This window comes from Caloenas nicobarica, chromosome 24 (genome assembly GCF_036013445.1).
Source record: "Caloenas nicobarica isolate bCalNic1 chromosome 24, bCalNic1.hap1, whole genome shotgun sequence".
In the NCBI taxonomy this organism is placed as follows: Eukaryota; Metazoa; Chordata; class Aves; order Columbiformes; family Columbidae; genus Caloenas; species Caloenas nicobarica.
The window spans coordinates 6,250,350-6,268,317 of record NC_088268.1 but is presented as its reverse complement, the minus strand read 5'-3'; the positions used below and the strand labels follow the sequence as shown (position 1 = coordinate 6,268,317).

Here is a 17,968-nt window from a genome sequence, read left to right as displayed (position 1 = left end):
GCTTCCCGTTCCCTCCACCCCGTGCAAAAGAGGCAGCGGTTATCGTAGTAATGACTTTATTTCCAAATCCACTTTTACGGCAACAGTGTAAACCAGTTGTTAAAACGCACGATACACTATGGACATTCACAGACAGAAGCTAAGCTAGAATGGTACGCTGAGATCAAACCTTCCCTCCCCGCCCCAGCACACCGCAGGAGCGTGGGGCTGCCAGCACCACGGCAGAGTCTGACACTGGAAGCTCACTTCATAAGCGTGTTTTGTTTTTTTTTTTTTTCTGAGTGCAGAAACACGTGGTGTTTGTTTTTTTTTTTTTTTTTAAATCAGTGCTGGTTTTAACCCTTTTCAGACCAAGATGTGTGTGGAGTAAAGGAAAAGCCATGGGTCAGTCCACTTGTGGTAACCCTCAGGCCTGGGTCTGAATGCAGAGTTGGGGCTGGGGATGTGGCTTGGGCTGCTGGAACGGGTCAGCAGGAGCTTTGGTGGATGGAAAGGGCTGTCCCCCATGGGAGAGGACGCGTGCCCAGAGGGCAGCAGATGGGGCTGGGGACACTTGCAGCGGGAAGGGGCTGCTCACTGGAACACCCCCAGAGCTGAGGCATTGTGTCCCTCAGGAGCCGCCGCATTGAGGGGCCGGGGCAGGTGGCACCGGGGCCGGAATGGGCAAGCTCAGCTCGGGCCATCCTGCAGCCGAAAAGGGTTAAAAGAGGTGACTGGCATTCACTGGTTCTCCCACTCATTTTTACAGAGGTCAAAAATACTGCAGTGGCTCCTACACCGATACAGAGATAGTCATGGACTGGAGTACAGAGTATTACAATCATAAAGTCAACTGAAACAGAGCAAGTGACAAGCTGGACATGGGCTTTTGCTCAATGAGTTGGTGCTGGATCAGCCATCCCCTCCCCAGCAGTAAAGCAGCTCCTGGGGCTGCAGAGATGAGGGCTGGACGCCCTCCCCACAAACCGCCACCTCCCCAGACATGATCATGCTCCTCTGGCACAGGACAGGCTGCCCAGCACCGTGCATAGAAACCCGGTGGAGCTGGAGTGGGATGTGCCAAGGCGGCGGCCGAGGGTGGGAGTGGGTCCTGTCCAGGGAGGAACCGCTGCTCTGCCACATTTAACAGCTCTTCAAACAGCTGCCATGGCACCCAGCCGCCATCCCAGGGAGGACCCATGCCCAGCCCAGTCAGACCAGGATTTTGGCTGATGGCTGGGACTGCAGGGCTTTCGCTGCTGCTGCGCCCCCTCCGCCCTCGCCGTTGCTGCCAGCTCTGCCCCACCGCTCTGCTGCTGCGGCTCGGGGGCAGGGGGACAGGGAGGGAGGATGCACACTGAGCTGCACTGATGGCACCTCAGCCTCTTTGGCTGTACAAGAAAGGGGCAGGTGGGGACGGCCATAGGTGCAGCACAGCCCCGGGCCACGCCCTCACAGTTCCCAGATTGCCAGAGGAGCAAAAGCAGCAAAAAACCCAGCTCTTTTCCCCTGTGTGGTGCTGGGGTGGTGTGGGGGTTTAGTGCTGCATGGAAGAGACACCGTGAGGGGGAACATGCTGCAAACCCAAACTGGGCGAGCACCCAGGGTTGGGGCGTTGGTGCCAGGGAGCAGCCTCTGGCATCCGAGGTCAGGCCGGGACCCTGGGGGAGCTGCCACCGTGCACCAACTAAAACCTCCCTCGCACCTTCCCCTCGCACCTTCCCCTTGCGCCCTCCCAGTTGTCTCCTACTGCTGCCAATTGCACGAGAACAGCAGAGCCATGGAGCTGCCACTTCCATCATCTCTTAGCTGACCTTGCCAGAAAAGAACAAGAACAACCCAAAAAATGTTACATGCTGCACCCAAATCCAGTGGCCATCCCAGCCCTGGAGCTGCAAGTGCCTTTCATGCGACGTCCCCAGGCCCTGGGAGGTGACCAGCCCCGGGGAGCCCTGACACAGCCCCCCCAGCCCATGGCCCTCCCCAGAGCGCAGGGCAGCAGTTCTGCACCCACCATGTGCCCGGCAGACATGCGGTGCCAAGTCTGGGCATGACCTGGAGCTCAGCGAAGCTCCCGCTCAGGCCCTCCTCACTGGGCTGTGGTGGAGCTGGCACAGGGCAGCTCAAAACTACTTACAGCATTTTTTTTTTTAAACACATGCTCATTTATGGAAACAGTCACCCTGGCACAGTCCAAGCATATACAGACAAATCTACTCTACGACACGAGGGGCTGCCAAAGGAATGGGGAAAAGCCTCTACTCATCCACTCAGCGGTTCCAGCACAGCCGTGGAGAAGGGAACGGCTGTCCGGGACACGCCAGCACTCCAGCTGCCGGAGCTGGGAGTGGGTTTAGGGGATACCTGGCAGTTATCTTCATACACATCTCGGCTTGCAGAGGTAAAAACAAAAGGTTTCTTCCAAATCAGCAGGCATTTAATGCAAAAAGGGAGGGCACCTCCCTGCAGTCCCTGGCTGCAGCACCCACTACCTGTGCTGCCCTGGCATTGTTAGGGGAACAAGCGTGGGAAGGTCACGTCCCCTCCCACCGCCCTGTGCTGTGGGGAGCTCGGGTCAGCATCCTGCTGGGGCTGCCCCTCTCCCCTCCCCGGGGCACTGACGGTCCCTGCCAGGGCGGGCGGCCCCAGGCAGGGCTGGGACAGCGAGGGACATCACAGGGGGACGAGGGGAGGGAGTGGAGGACAGAGACAGGCTGTGCGCTCCAAGGAGCAAGGGGAGAGGAGGTTTTGTACCTCATAGTGTCACTGATTTTTGAAGTCCTGGAGCTAGAGCTGAATGAACAGTAAAAGCAGGTTAAATCATTAACCAGTTAGGGGATGGGGAAGCAGCTGTAAAAGGAAGAGAGGAAGAAGGCCAGATTATTATTTTTGTTTCTTTTTTTTTTTCCTTGTCTTCTCTCATCTTTGCCCACCATGGTGCCCCAATCACAAGCCCTGCTTGGCCAGCGAAGCGGACACTTCGTCAGCTAGCGTGGCGAGCTGGGGGGAGTCCACCATATTGATGCTGCCAGTGGAGGAGACGTTGCTAAGGCGGCGCGGGGAGGCGTCTCCAGAGATGGTGGGGGACTTGTAGACAATTTCAGCGCCATGGTCGGTCTTGGCTTTGGCATTCTCGCGGAAAGTCAGCTTATGAGTCTCAATCTGCAACAAGAGGGGAGGGCAGTGAGCCCAGAGGATGTGGGACACCATCCAGACAGGCCATTTTTACCTGCAAACCAGCCGCTTGGTCACTGCTGTTGTGCAGCTGGGAGGAAAGCTCAGTTCGCTGTCCTGATGCCCCCAGTGCGCCCCAGTCCTTGAGCATGTCCCTTCCAGTAGCCCACACAGGGAATGGTCACAACCAGAGGGAATGGCAGGACTGGAGCATCTTGGGATGCTGTCAAATCCTTCCCAAGCACACAGACCCAGTGTGGTGCTGGGTCCAGGCCCAGGACTCAGCCGGCACAATCTGGGCTACTCCCACTCACCGGCAGAGATTTACGGAAGGATGGGATCCCCATACAGCACATAAGGCTCCCCTTAAACCCACAGCCCAGGTTTGCTACTTACTGGTGCCCTCCCCAGCCAAGTGCCAGGCTGGGAGCTGGCTCTCCGGGGGGGACTGGAGCCCAGCGGGGTCTGGGCTCGGGCTCCAAGCAGCCTGGGGATGGGTCTTGTCTTCCTTGCCTTTCTCTCTCTACAGGTGAAGAAACCCACCCAGGGTGGTGGGTTCAAAAAAAAACGCATCAGCAACAAAAAAACCAAGATCCAATAAATGTCAACCGGAAGGAAGACGACAAAAAATAAAAGAAATAGGAAGCTGGGGAGAAAAAGATCTGACAAACAGGGCCATTCACTGACTCATAGGAAGAAGAGCGGCTGCTTTTGGAGATGAGGGGGAGGAAAGCTTTCCATGTGCAGCAGAAGAGAGCAGATGCTGCTGGCACAGGTACTTTGGCAAAGCACAGAGCATCCTGGCTCCCCATGGGAAACCCAATGCTTTGAAAAGCACAGGGCAGTCTGATGCACAGCAGCAGCAAGAGAAGGGTAAGGAAGTCAAGCGGTCCCTCAGCCAGAGGCCAGTGCACTGCCAGGAGATGAAGGGCTGAGAGGTGCACAGAGAAAATGTGGCCAAGAACAAAGTGACAAAATACAGGAGACAAAACAGAACTTTCTCCTCCCATTGAGGAAGATAGCGTTTGAAAAACAAGCAAGATAAAAACCACTTTTCCCTGAAGAAATCCAACCACGTGCGTCACCTGGCTGCAGTCTCACCCCTGCTTACCCGGTTTCCCTGCCTGCAAGGGACAGGGCTGTTCTTGAAGCGGCTGTAGAAGTGTTTTACTTAGCTAAAACTTAATGTGAAGTCACCATGAAAGCCTCTGGCAGGACTGGCCCACCCTAAGTTCAGCATTTCACCTGACCTAATTGGCTTTTGGTTTTCAATTTAAATCCCCCCAAACACACACCACTCCCTACAGGAAGTCCTCAGTCAGTCTCAGCTGAGAGACTAAGACTTAAAGTGATCGCCTTTCTTCTGAAGTGATGGCTTGCTGCAAAGTTGCCTTTTCTAAATAAACCTAAGTCTTCAATGCTCTACTTTCACCGGAGAACCAACACCCAAGCAGCACGCCGAGCTGCCAGCTTTGTGCCACACCACTGGGAGTAACTGGCAACACAGAGTGCAAAATCTATCGCTGATGGTGGCACCCCTTCACGTGAAAGGTTTGAGACACAAACATGCTTCTGCACAAACTTCAGAGAACAGCGGAAAGAGCAGGAAACCGCAGGAGAGGATATCACTTACTTACATTCACACCCATTCAGGTGCCACGGGAGGAGGACAGGCTGCCATCCCCACAGCTCTGCCACAGCTGTGCCCCAGCAAACGTCCTCCAGGTTGGCAAACGCAGCCCAGGAGCCGTCGGCTCTGCCCACCTGCAGCAAGCGCTGATCAGCCCGGCCCTGGGCTGGCTGCTGCTTGTCCTCTGAAGGACAAGCGTGCACAGACCACCCCACGCTACAACATGGGCAGTAAATCCTTTCAAGCACTGGGGAAGAAGTGCTGCCTGGTAAGCAGAGAGGCCACGTGGGCTAAAGATGAACTCAGGGCGCAGGACATTCTCCAAGTCTAGACTTCAACCGCTCTTTGCTTGTGTGCCTGCTCGCAGGGCAGACAGACGCAGCAGAACAGCATGTCTGCTCTTGACCCAGTGCCCCTTTACCTTTTTATTTCCTCCACCAGGAACGTGGCTGATGTTATCTAAGGACCCGATTTTTGATTGCACCTTATCTTTGAAGTCCAGTTTCTCAGATTTCACCTCCACCTGGCCACCGCCTGGAAGAGAAGAGCATGAACAGGGTTAGCTCCTGTGCCAGCCAGCGTTCAGGTTGGAGCTGCTGCTCCAAGGCGGCTCAACCAAAGCACGTCCGAGGCTGAGCAGAGGGCGAGGACCAGGCAAACGGCGGCACAAGGGACCCCATGGTGATCTGGGAAACACAGGAGCTGGGGCAAGTGGGAACGAGGGTGAAGAGGCTGTGCAGGGCTGACAGACATCCTAACATTTTACAGAGCCAAGCACAGGGAGCTAACCTCACTCCTCTAAATGCCAGCAGTTCCCCCTGTTTATTCCTACATACCTCCCATGTACGGCGAGGTGTTTGCACAGATGAGGGTGTCCAAGGACCGGACCAGATCCCTCCCCTACTCCCGAGTGGTAAGGCAGACAGCGACAGAACTGGTGACAGCATCCAGCACCCCAGGCTCACTCTGGTGCTAGCCACTGCTCCACGTGCCTCCCTTTGCTCCCCGTGCTACCCCAGCCCTCTCCCCATCCCCAGCTCCACGCCACGACACAGCCTGTGAGGCCCCAAGGACGCTGTGGAGTCAAAGGGTACCTGGCTTGTGATGGATGTTGCCCAGGGAACCACATTTGGATGTCACATGGCTCAGGTCGACTGGCTTGTAAACGATTTGAACCTGTCCGTACGAGAAAGGAAAAGGCAATGAGCTTATTGCCACCATGGACAACCTGGGGAGGGAGAGGCACAACACACAGCGGCACCTGATCTGGATTCAAGGGAAAGGACAGTTTAAACCCCAGTAAGATTAATAATACAAAAGAAACTGTCATCAGAAATGGGAGATCATTAATGCCTGTGTGCAGTAGCAGCCTCTCTTGTCAGCATGCACAAGATCACCTCTCCACAGAGGGGGGAAGTAGAGGCAATTTTAAAGTGCTTAAGTGAGAAAGAAAGTGGAGTGGTAATTAATTAAGACTTGCACACACATCATCCAAAAGGAAGAGATATACCAGAGAGAAAACATAAAAAATAAATACCTTTTCTGGTGTAAAACATAAAGCTTATGTCCACAAAAACTGAAAGAACAGAAATGATCAATGTGCACAGAACTTTTAAAAGGGTGGCCAAAAGATGCATTTCTGAAAAACGCTGTAAAGAAATAAGGGTTAAAAAAAAAGCAAAGCAAAGTCTAAATATCTGGCAGGAGTTCACATAAAATAAATTAAAATAGCAATAATAATATATTGAACTACAACAGTATTTTGTGATATTATGCTCTGGTTTTTGTTTCACCCATTACGTCTCTCAACACGGGCTCTAGCAATTCCACTTAAACTGCCCCATTCCGAGCCCTGCAGCATGGGATCGGCCGCCTCTTCGCACGGACAACCAGGTGACACGAGACGCACACACAAGGAACAGTTAACGTGGAGCTGTTTAGTGGTTATGTTAGCGGTTAAACACCACACTGGAAAACACCAACAGCTGGAGAGGTCTGGACGGCAAACCACAGCACATACACACCAGCTACATCAGGAGACAAGGGGGCGAGAAAACATCCCCATACCCCCAGAAGTTACCTTGGACTCTGGTTTTGGACTCACGCCTGCGTGCAAACCAGCTCTTGCTGTAGTTAGCGGCGCCGTACGGGAGAAATCAGATCATCTCCACCTCAAGGCTGGTTCCTACTCCCTGGGAAGTGTCTGGCCCTCATCTCTGGAGCTCAGGGGAGTGTGTGCTGCTCCACGTTCTCACCAAGCACCACAGCAGCTGTGCGGCTCTCCCAGGTCTCGGGAAGGACGTGCCAGCACCAAAGGGACCTGTGCAGAGGAGCTGACTCCTCCAAGCAGCCAGGCAGCCTCTGCACCAACGTGGCCAAAAGCACAAAGAATTCACCGTAGCCACCGCTCTCCATCAACGGAGCACCCTGCGCTGACTCAGAAGCCCTGGGGTGAAGGCGTATCCTTCAGTTCCCACGTTGGCCCCATGTCCACTGGCCCCACCACCCTCAGAGCTGGGTGCTGGACACTCCTCCCTCCATCCTGCAGCCAGAGCACCCTGTGCACGGGCCTGCCTTGTCTCCAATGTCCACACATACCAAAACACACATCTGACAGAGAGTGGAGACAGAGACAGGGGAGAAAAGCAACCCCAGGGTCTGGGAGCACACTGCAGACACAGACATGAAAGGGAAAGATCACATATTTAACGCACTGGGCAGGAGGAAAGCTAGATTCAGCTGGAAGGCAGGAAACAGACCCCCAAAGGACAGCTGACATCTTTCTAATCCCAGCTGCGACTCCAAAGGGCTTGTGAGCAATTCGGGCACCACTAGGACCTGGGACTGAAAAACCTTCCATTTACAGAGCAAGCAATCAGCAACTGAAACACTTTCTGCTCCCAGTTCCTTTTTTTTTTTTTTTTTACAGCAGGACTGCATTAACCCTTACCATCCTGCTGGGGAGCAGAGAAGGGTCCTCCCCATTTTAGCAACAAAGGAGAAAGGGGCCGGAGTTGTTTGCCTGGGAAACCAGTGCCAGAGACCTGGGGATCCCGCCTCTCAGCATCGACAATACTTAGGTCAACTTTTGCCTAAGGCATCACCTTGTCAGAGCACCCACGGGCTCAAAAAAAACAAAAACAAAAACAAAAACAAAAACACAACGAAAAAAAACCCAAAAACCCCCACAACCCCAGGTTCCTGCAGCAACAGTTCATTCCTCTTGAAGCAGCAATGGCCTGGCAAGCAGTCACTGCTGACAGCGTCGTGGAGGATGAAGACACGATGGCCGTTGAACCCCGGTGCTCTCCTGCTGCCACAGGGCACAGCTCTGCCTGCACGGCCACGTCAGCACCCGCGCTCAGAGCTCGGCTGCTGCTTCCCATGTCCGCGCAGCCAGGCAGCGAGCACACGACTCTCACTGCCGGCAGAGCCTGCGGAGGGACGACAACCTCCAGCCAAAACTCCAGGTAATTCTCAATCCACTGCAGCTGCACATGCTTGCCCACGGTGTGAGCTCTGCGTGGAGAAACGCATAAGCTCATCACCCTGTGCTGAAGCTCATTACCAGCCGCAGCACCAATGATTCGTGATGAACACTAAGTCCTGGCATAAACAAGTGGTCCACCATGCCCCAGACAGTCCAGTAAGTGCAGGACCCTGGGCTAAGAAAGTGCAGAAGCACGAAACCTGCTTCAGAGAGGTCTGACCTCCACAAAGCATCTCCTCTGGCCCATTAAATGCAGAATGACATCAAATTTAAGACAGAGGTTGCAAACCCAGTGCTCAGTTTCTCAGGGAGGGCATCCACAGAGATCAAAAACAGCACAAAGAAAATCCATTTGGAGCATCTGAGAGGCACCAGAGAACCTCCTCAGATGGCCACAGACCCGGCAACCACAGACCCTGGGTCACACTGTTTGGGGTCTCAGTGATGGTCCTTCCTTGGTCTGCCATCTTTCCTGGACCCACACTCTGTCTCCAGAGAGGCTGGTGTAAATCCGCCAATCTCTGTGGAGTTTCTCCAGGTTTCTGGCACAGTAACTGAAAGCTGAGTCTGGCTATTTATCTGGGAACGGCTGCAAATGCCAGCGTTCAAATCAATTAACTCATTATTACTTCAGGCTCAGCTTCCATGGGCACTGCCTAACATACGCTGGACACTTTCATTAGCAAGGAGAAGCTTAATATTTGCATGGATCATACTTGCCTGATGGGAATGGGCAGGAACTTGCGCTTTCACATTGTGCAAAGTCATGTGCAATTTAGCACTACATTAAGCAAGGAGGACTGTGTTTGCTTATAAATCTATCCCTCTACTGCATCAGCAACTACATCACTGTCTGCCAGAGGCCACCCATCCTGCAGACAATGAGGCATTAAGCCTTCCAGGTAGTGCAAAACATTTGGGTTAATGGGATGTTTTGTTACAGATGTGGTTTCGACACAGGTCAGTTAGTTCTGTCCATGTCAGGCATGTACAGGACTTGTTAGGGTTCATCTAACCATGTCTTTTGGGTTAATGGGTTAAATGACAGCACGTCACCAATAGCTATCTGACAGCAGGGTCACTGCAGATAGCATTGGCAATTTAGTGTATACAACATGCCACTAATAATAAGGATTATTACAGTGCATTCAAAGTGTGAAGGTACTCACACTGCCTCCTCCTGGGATGTGTTTGATATTATCCTTTGAGCCACACCTGGATTGAACGCTGCTAAAGTCCAACTTCTTATTAACAATCTGCACCTTTGGTAGCCAGAAAAGAGTCATTGCACGTCACCAATAGCTATCTGACGGCAGGGTCACTGCAGATAGCATTGGCGGTTTAGTGTATACAACATGCCACTTATAATAAGAACTGTTATAGTGCATTGAAAGTGTGAAGGTACTCACACTGCCTCCTCCTGGGATGTGTTTGATATTATCCTTTGAGCCACACTTGGATTGAACGCTGCTAAAGTCCAGCTTCTTATTAATAATCTGCACCTTTAGTAGCCAGAAAAGAGCGTGAGAAACAACATGACCATCTGCAGCTTGACCACGCGTTACATCACTAAAACCAGGAACCTGTCTTCCAGTGACAAGAGCAAAGAACCACCTCTGGCTTGCTGCATAGATTTGTCTACTCATGGGCTGAAAACTGAAGATGGAGGTGGGCAGGTTACGGCTAGACTGGATATGCAAGGCAGCCCTGGTTTCCAGGGCAGAAACACTACCAAAAAGCCAGCTCGGCCTGTTTTCTTTCACTGAACAGAACGGGGAACATGCTGGGAAGCAAACACTCTGGAAGACACGAGTGGTCTGAGACTCATCTCCTGCAGAGCCAGTGGAAGAAGGAAGATGGAGCTGAGAGAAAATTGCCTGCTCAGCCCCATCTCCCACGCTGGCAGCGTGGCCCCTCCCTAAGACAGACACACATAGCCCCACATTCCAGCAGCTGGAACAAACTGGGCAAACGGGTGCAGCTGGCTGGGGCAGCGGGCTGGAGAGCAGGAGTTGTGTGTCCAGCTCCACCTGGGAGAAGACGTGTGAGCTCTGCGCAGTGCAGGGCTCAAACTCCCTCTGCAGTTACAAACAGAAAAAGCAAATGCTGCCAGGGATGCAGTCCCATGCCTGCAGTTTTCTTAACTCCTGTACAGATGAGATGAAAGAGGCAGCACTGACCAGCCCCAGAGACAGATGCTCTATTGCTTATTCTCAATGCCATCTTGGGTGGGACAGCAGCTGGAAATGGCTTGGTGCTGCAGAGGAACCACCGACCGTGCCAACCCCACCCTCCAGTCAGTCCCAAGGCCTGTCTGCTCTCTCCTCCTACACACAGATTTTTGTACTAATCAATTAAGCTGTTTCCCTTTAGGCCTTGTTTTCCCTATTTGGGTTTTATAAGGGCAGCTGTGCTGGAGTGACCCCGCACACAGCAGCAGCTGTTGCAGACAACACAAAGATGAAGATGGTCCCTGCTCACTCCCCTACATGGACTGGGTTGGCTTTACGACCTCTGCAAGTATAAACCAGAGGTGAATGCAGGTAAAAACCAGCAGGCACACAGGCCTGCGCTCCCTCAGCAGAAAGCCTGTCTGAAGCACAATCCTCGTGAGAGAAGAAGAGACGCAGCATCCTGTAAGAAAGCAGCGTCACATCCCACTGTGCGTGCAGCCCTGGATGACACCAAGCTGGCTGAGCAGGTAAACCTCATCCTCCATTTCAGCATGTCCTGCTGCTGCAGGGAGAGCTCCTCACTATACCCTCGTTCTTTAACATGAGAAGCACCAAGGCTGACACATGCCTGCAGTGTCAGTTTCCAAGATAACTAATTCTGCAAATCAGGACCCAGTTCTGCTAGACCAGGCTTTGCCAGAACAGTATTCAGTGATCCAGCAACAATGGAATCGCTCAAACAAAGAAATACTGGAAGAGATGTGTCCTGGCTGACTGCTGGTGCCTGTGACCCATGTACCTTTGCTTCCCTAGGCTGGGGATCCAAAATCTCCACAAAGAGCAGGCTCCAGCCCCATCTTCTGGACACCCTAAACTCAAACTTGTGGGATCAGCCTGCTACAGCTGCAACCGTTCTGCTAAGAGCAGCCTCATGTCCTACAAAACCCCCAACAGAACATCCATCCATTCTCACCTCCAAAGACCAATGAATTGTTCCAAATTCAGCTGTTCTTACTCTCAGTGACAACGATAAACAACTGAGAAGCTGACAGAAAAAAAAAAAACCTTGAAAATGGAAGGTTAAAAAGAACAAGCAAACAATTTAACCAATTTACAGTAAACGGAAGGGTTCCTTCTAAAATCCCTGAAAAGAAGTGTCTTGTGGGTTCAGCAGGAAAAACTCACGCCTCGTGCCAAGCGGGCAGGAGGGCTGAGGCCCTGGGACACGGGCAGCTGGGAGGACACAGGCTGCTCTGCTCGTGACCAAGGGCCAGAACATCCCTGCCCAGGCTCCAGAGCCCCGTGGGATTGTAGTACAAAAGCAAAATGTGCGTTGTCCAGTAAATCGCCAGCCACGGCAAAAAATGCACGTCAGGAAATGGAAAAGATGGTGAAGAGAAGCCATCTCAAATCCTCCTCCCGTACCAAAGTCGAACACTCAGAGCCACAGAGTCACACAAATGGCATGCACTGCATGGGAAGATTTGTGCCGGCTCTGTTGCATTAGCAGCCACAGAGGAAGGTCTGCAGGGCAGGGTTTCCCCTCAGGGGAGGCAAGCGTAAGCACATGGGGACTCCTGACTGCACCGGCCATCAAATGTGCAGTTCTGTCAATTAGCATCTGTGTAAGAGCCACTGGGCCTTCACCAGCCAGAGGAACCAGGTGCTTTCATGTCTCCACCAATGCAGCAAGGAGGATTTTATAAAAGCCTCAGGACACATCCACGCAGTGCAACGGAGCAGCGCGGAGAGGCTCGGAGGGGCGCTCAGCAGCCAACATCGCAGCTGGAGCCGTGTAACCACGTGCTGCTGCTCCTGGGCCTGCACGGGTGAATTAGCTCACACCGCTTCCTCACCCAAACTCTCCTCTGCTGGGCTTGCAAAATTTAAGAAGAGACCCTCATTCTTAAGCACTTGGAGCACCGAGTTCACTTTGCTGCTCACGAAACAGCCTCTCTGCGAGCGAAAAGTACCAGTGGCTGAAAGGACAACAGGGCCACCAGTTCTGGCCATGCCACACTGCATCGTGTAGCAAGACAGTGCCTGATCAGAGAACAGAATCCAAAACCTTGCCAACAGGGTTGGATCCAAAAGTCACAACATTCTGAAAAACACACTGAGCCTGGGATCCTCGCAGGGAGGAGACCATCCTGTCTACTAGCTAATGAAGAAATGGAGGCAGTGCTGAAGGGAATGCTCCGGTTCACACCGTACAGGATTCAGAAACCCAAACCTGACTCTGCGACTCCCTAGGGCTGCAGGTCACGATTTGCCCTCCCTAACTGGACGCCACGAGGGAACGCCATTCCCCTCGCAGCCAGTCCGCACGCTGACATGCCACCCCATGAAAGCCACATCACAAGCTCTCCGCAGGACAGTCGCACTGCACTAAGCCAGGCAAACAATTTCAGGACAAGCACCCTACCCAGTCGACCCAAAAAACTCCCAAATGAGCTGAAGCACGGCTGCCCACTGCTGTCCCTCTGGCCCCAGCTGGGCTGTGCTGCTCCAGGAGGGCTCTCCCCTCCCAGATCCCATGTCAAGCACCCCTCTCCCTGCAGACAGGCCCCTGGACAGCAGAGTCCACACTTACCTTGCCACCTCCGGGCTGGTGCTTCAGGTTTTCAGTCGAGCCAATTTTGGACTTGACGTTTTTCAGATCAGGCATGGGTGCGGCTGACGGCTGGATGCGGCTCTTGGCAGACGCGGGGGATTTGGGTGGTGTGCGAACCACTGCCACCTTCTTGGGCTCCCTGGCTGGTGGGGTGGGCAGAGAGGGAGTGCGGGAACGGCTGCCCGGGGTCCCGGGAGAGCCAGGGCTGCTGTAACCGCTTCTGTCTCCAGACTTTGGCTGCTCACCTGGAGTTTGCACACAGAGGAAGGCAGGGTCAGGGTAAGCAATCCGGGTACGTGAGCCCTTCCCACGCACGCCTGGTCCCAGGGCCACCCGCTGCTCCCACTGCAGACCATCAGCAGGGGGGACATGGAGCCACTTTCTGGTACTTCAGCTTGAAGTGAAATCTGCGATTAAAGGCAATTTCCTAGTATCTCAGAAGGATGATAGTCTTCGTTGTCTGAATCATTGGTGAGACTCCCCACCCCAGTGTGACATTAGCATGCATGACAAATTGCAGACAAAAGAGACTCAAGCAAAACCCCTCTCCCATTAGAAATTTGGAAGCATTTTTACAAAATTATTTTATGTAACTAAATAAGGCTGGTCATTGAGCAGTTTAGAACGATCCCCAGTCTGAAAAGAAATGAAAGAAGGACAAAAAAACCCCTTAAACATCACCTTTCTCAGACTTTGCTGCTGCAGGAGGTGTTTTTTTCTGCTCCTTTCTGCCTGTTTAATGAATGAGAAAGATGCTTAAACATAACAAAGCTGGAAATTTAATTGATTTAAGGTTTTATGCAGCTCTGGTTAAATACGAAAAATATATATATTCAGTGAAAAGCACACCATTTTAATGGAAATTCACAGTGCCTGATGGTTTCTGGGGTTTTCTTCTCTGAGAATAATGGGCTAATCTCCATTCCTGCAATCGAAGAAGTGATCCTCTTGCCCTGGTCTTTGAGAAAGATAGCCAAGAGAAAGGGAATAGATGGATTAAAAAAATGGAGCGGCCTAAATCTTCCAAACTGGAGGAAAACCCAAAGGGATAAAGCAACTGCTCTCTCCTACACACTGGCAACTATAGAATCATTTTGGTTGGAAAAGACCTTTAAGATCATCGAGTCCATAAAGCAACATCCAGAAAGGCTCGCTCAGAGGAATCGTCCCTGGCTCTGCCTCCACAGCCCGTGACAAGGCTGAGCAGCTCTGCATCACCACGTGGACATCGACGTGCCGACCGTGCCCTGCTCAGCGCCGAGCACGACCCTCGCATGCACAGGGGCACATTTGTTCACGACCCCGCAGGAGCGCCCCGAGGCAGAGACGCTGCGGGAAGGCAGCACCACGCCACTCCCACCATGGCTTACCGGAGCTGGGAGGCGTCTTGGGGGCCGTGGGTGTCTTTGCTGGGATACGTGTGGCATTGGTCGAGTTCTTCTGTGCCTGCCCGGCTGCGGACCGCTGTGCAGCCATCTTCGTGCCACCTCTCCCCTCCGGGCCCTGGGGATGCAAGGGGGAAGAGGCTGATGGAGGGTGGATCTGCCTGGGGATGGGCCACCACCTGTCGTGGATCAGAGCCACAAGAGACCCTGCTGCTTCCTACCCCAGCAGCCCACAGGAGCTCCTACGGGTTTTCCCAAATGCAGGCATCTGCAACGTGCCTGTTCACACCCCATTTCCCATCACGGCACCCGCCACAACCGCTGCACAGTCACCCACGGGCTGGCAGAGCAGCCATGCTGCTTTCCCATGTCAGCTCCTACCCTCCGCTACGTTATTCAACACACACTCGGGCCTGGTTAAAAAGCATGTTCAACTCCTTCGTTCTCTAGATTTCATTGCTTCGTTTCCCCTGTTCTGTGAAGATTTTGTACAGAAGATAAATAAATCCATTGACTAGACCAGAGGCTCCTTTCAGGAGTACAGTGCTAGTCGCCAGAGAGAAGCGCCTCCTTTATCCCCACCTGTAATACACTGCTGTAACATGTCCATCATCTGTAATGGTGTTAAACACCAATATGCTATTCATTGTCTTCTGATCCTGCAGAAAAGCCTCCCCAAATCCATCGCTTTCTAATGCTGGTCTGTGTACAAAAGCTGATGAAAAACAAGCAGGTGCTGATTTACAAGCTGACTGGTCCCAAGGCAGCAGGGAGCCAGAGCAGAGCCATCACAATCCCTGTCACAGCAAAACCACATCCTGCTGTCTGCAACCCATAACCTCTGCTCCTTCCCTCACCACGGGTGTATTTCTACAACTAAACACCACAAAGGGAAACTCCCAGCTACTTTTTACACTGCAGAATAAGCCACAGATGTGTGTTCATTTCCTATTCCCTGTGTAGCACCTGGCAGTTCTAGCTCCAACACATTTCAAACACATCTGCTGTTTACAGCCAATACACCCATAAAACACAGCACAAAGCTGCAAAACCAAGAAGAGCACAAAAGAGCATAAAGGGACCTGAAAATGCCTCAGGGAGACCAGGTAACACCCTGTGGCAATGAGATATTTTTGCTGTAATGCAGAGCAAGGGGACTACATGCTGGTGAGATGGACCCAGTTGCTTCAAACACCAAAACTGGAGCCAAGTCTGGCCATGGCCACTGGAAGGTGAAGGAGAAGCACATCCCACCCTCTTCGCTGAATGGGACATGGAGACGGCCCAGCCAAGTCAGACCTGTCAGGAATGTCTTAAGGTATTTCCCAAGGCACCTTCACTTCGCTCACAGCCCATTTCCTTACCTTGGCCTTTGTTTCTTGCATTCTTGCAATGGCAGGTCGGGATGTGACAGAAGGGACTCGTTTAGAGGTGGAAGCAGGGCTGGAGGGTGTTTTCGAAGGGGTTGTGCTAGAGGAGGTGTGTCGTTGGGGGGGGATGGAGGGTCTGTCGCCTGGGGGTTTGGCAGTGGAAGGTGAGGATTTCTTAAACATGGAAACAAAATAAAATCGGAACAAAAAAAATCAGTATGGGAAGGAAACAAAAGGGGATCACTGAGATGAAACAGGATTAGAAGGTGCAATACAGAGCTGGGTGTGGGACAGGCGATGGCTGGTGCTGCCCAGCAGCACAGAGCGGGTCCCAGGGCTGCACCAGTGGATACGGGACACCTCAGCTCTAATGCCCCACACAACATAGCGCGACCCCAGCCCCTTCCTGGAGGACATGTCACCCAAGAGAGCCTGCCCTTGCCACCGCCCTCCACACCAGTGCTGAGTTTTACCACCTGAAAAGCTCTATTTACTCCCAAATGCTCCGTGTGCTCCACTGGCAAAGATGCTGTAGGTACAGCATTTCTGGGAGATGCAGATCATGGCTCCCAGGTCCCCTAAACCCACCATATCTGCTTTATCAATAATGGATCGTTGGTTTTTACCAGCCAGCTGGCTGCTTTCTGGTCTCAGGCTGAGAAAATTACTCCTCTACCAACCCACCCAACGCCATGTTTGGGGGTTTGGTTTAGATTTGGTTCACTTCCTCATGCTCAAAGATCACCATGGATTGCACCCTCCAAACCGGGGTGAGGGAAGGAAAAATTAAAACACTCTTGGAAGACAGAGGGAAGAATGGAAGATAATGGCAAGGTTTCCTAAGAGGCACAACTGCAGTGCAGGAGAGCAGGAGAGGGTCATGAACATGCACAGCACCTACTGCGTTGACGTCACCTCTGGTTTTGTTTTTTAGCTTACCTTCGGTTTCTTTTCCTCAGCTTCAGTCCCTTCCTTGTCTTTGCTGTCAATACGACCTGACAAATGGACACACACACAGTTACACTTCTTGGGACTGGTCATTAAACTCTAGAGAGAGGAAAATGTCTGCGCTACAGCAACATGCATGCTGTGTGGGTGTTCCATGTTCCTGCTCTCCTTTAAATTAAATACTATTCTTAGAAATATTACAAAGTCACTCATTCCTTGCAGAAATACTTCCACATCGTAAACACATTCTTTCTGGGTTAACAGATTATCCTGTGCACAGGCAGCAGCGCATTAGTCATCACTGGAGCATCAGACACACGCAGCAAGATCTGTACGAGACCATTTTGCCCAGATTTGCAATCGGTTCCAGTAGCACCTGTTCAGTTTAGGACCGAACGGTTCTCTTCAACCCCAAACATGAGTCTCCCTCTCTGAAACACCCATTGGTTCTAACAATCATATAAAGATTAAAACTGAAGGATGCCCCAATCCTAGCGGCACCAGGTTGCCCATGACCTCATTTAAAGTTGCTGTTCAGTGTGTTAACTTTGCAAAGTAACTTTATACCCGGTTGTTGTCACTTCAGGTCTCTCCTGAGGTGCTTTCCACCTCCCCAGCAGACAGTGCACCTCCCATCTGGGTCAGACCCTGGGTCAGGGCTTAAGCCGTTGTCCCACTTGATTTGTAAAAGCATAGAGTGACTGACAATATTTCAGTGTTTTGTCTCATTAGTCTACAAGCACAACAGATTGCAGTATTGCTAATTAGCGGATTAGAAACAGGGAGGAACTAATGCTTGTACTGTAAGGCACTAATAACAAAGCCCCTTTTCCCCATCTTTAGCTAATTCCTCCTTAATCTGGGAGGAAAAGCTGCTGACACTCTCCCCAGTGTTTTGGAAACTTGCTCTGGGGGGGGTCAGACCTTTCCCACTGACATGAACAATGTTGTTAATCCAGCACTGATGATCCTGCTGGATGTATTACCCTTCCCAAATTCAGTTAAACTGCAGACTGGAGCAAGGTTGGAGCTGGACAGCCACAAAGTATCTGTGTCTTTGAAGGAAAAGACTATTATATAATTAAAGAAATTCCTCCTATTGAATCAGAAACCAGTTGACTCTGCGCAACCCATCCCAGCCCATCATCATTTTCGAGCTCCAATGCCAGCGACAGCAAGCCATGCCAATGCCCTGCAGCACGTG

General features: G+C 52.1%; 1 protein-coding gene across 21 annotated transcripts in view; it reads right to left on the bottom strand.

Annotated features, from left to right (window-relative positions):
• Positions 1 to 39: 39 nt before the first annotated feature.
• MAPT (microtubule associated protein tau) overlaps positions 40 to 17,968 on the bottom strand; it is a 44,856-nt gene continuing 26,927 nt past the window's right edge. For 5 of the 21 annotated variants that reach the window (XM_065651091.1, XM_065651090.1, XM_065651101.1 and 2 more), the window contains 10 exons: positions 16,756 to 16,811; positions 15,811 to 15,990; positions 14,432 to 14,564; positions 13,743 to 13,793; positions 13,041 to 13,306; positions 9,683 to 9,775; positions 9,443 to 9,535; positions 5,878 to 5,959; positions 5,205 to 5,317; positions 40 to 3,141 (listed from right to left, as the gene is read on the bottom strand). In XM_065651091.1, the coding sequence (XP_065507163.1) occupies positions 2,926 to 3,141; positions 5,205 to 5,317; positions 5,878 to 5,959; positions 9,443 to 9,535; positions 9,683 to 9,775; positions 13,041 to 13,306; positions 13,743 to 13,793; positions 14,432 to 14,564; positions 15,811 to 15,990; positions 16,756 to 16,811 (1,283 nt within the window). In that variant the 3' untranslated portion in view covers positions 40 to 2,925. The other 16 variants (XM_065651099.1, XM_065651104.1, XM_065651110.1 and 13 more) reach the window with 10 other exon arrangements.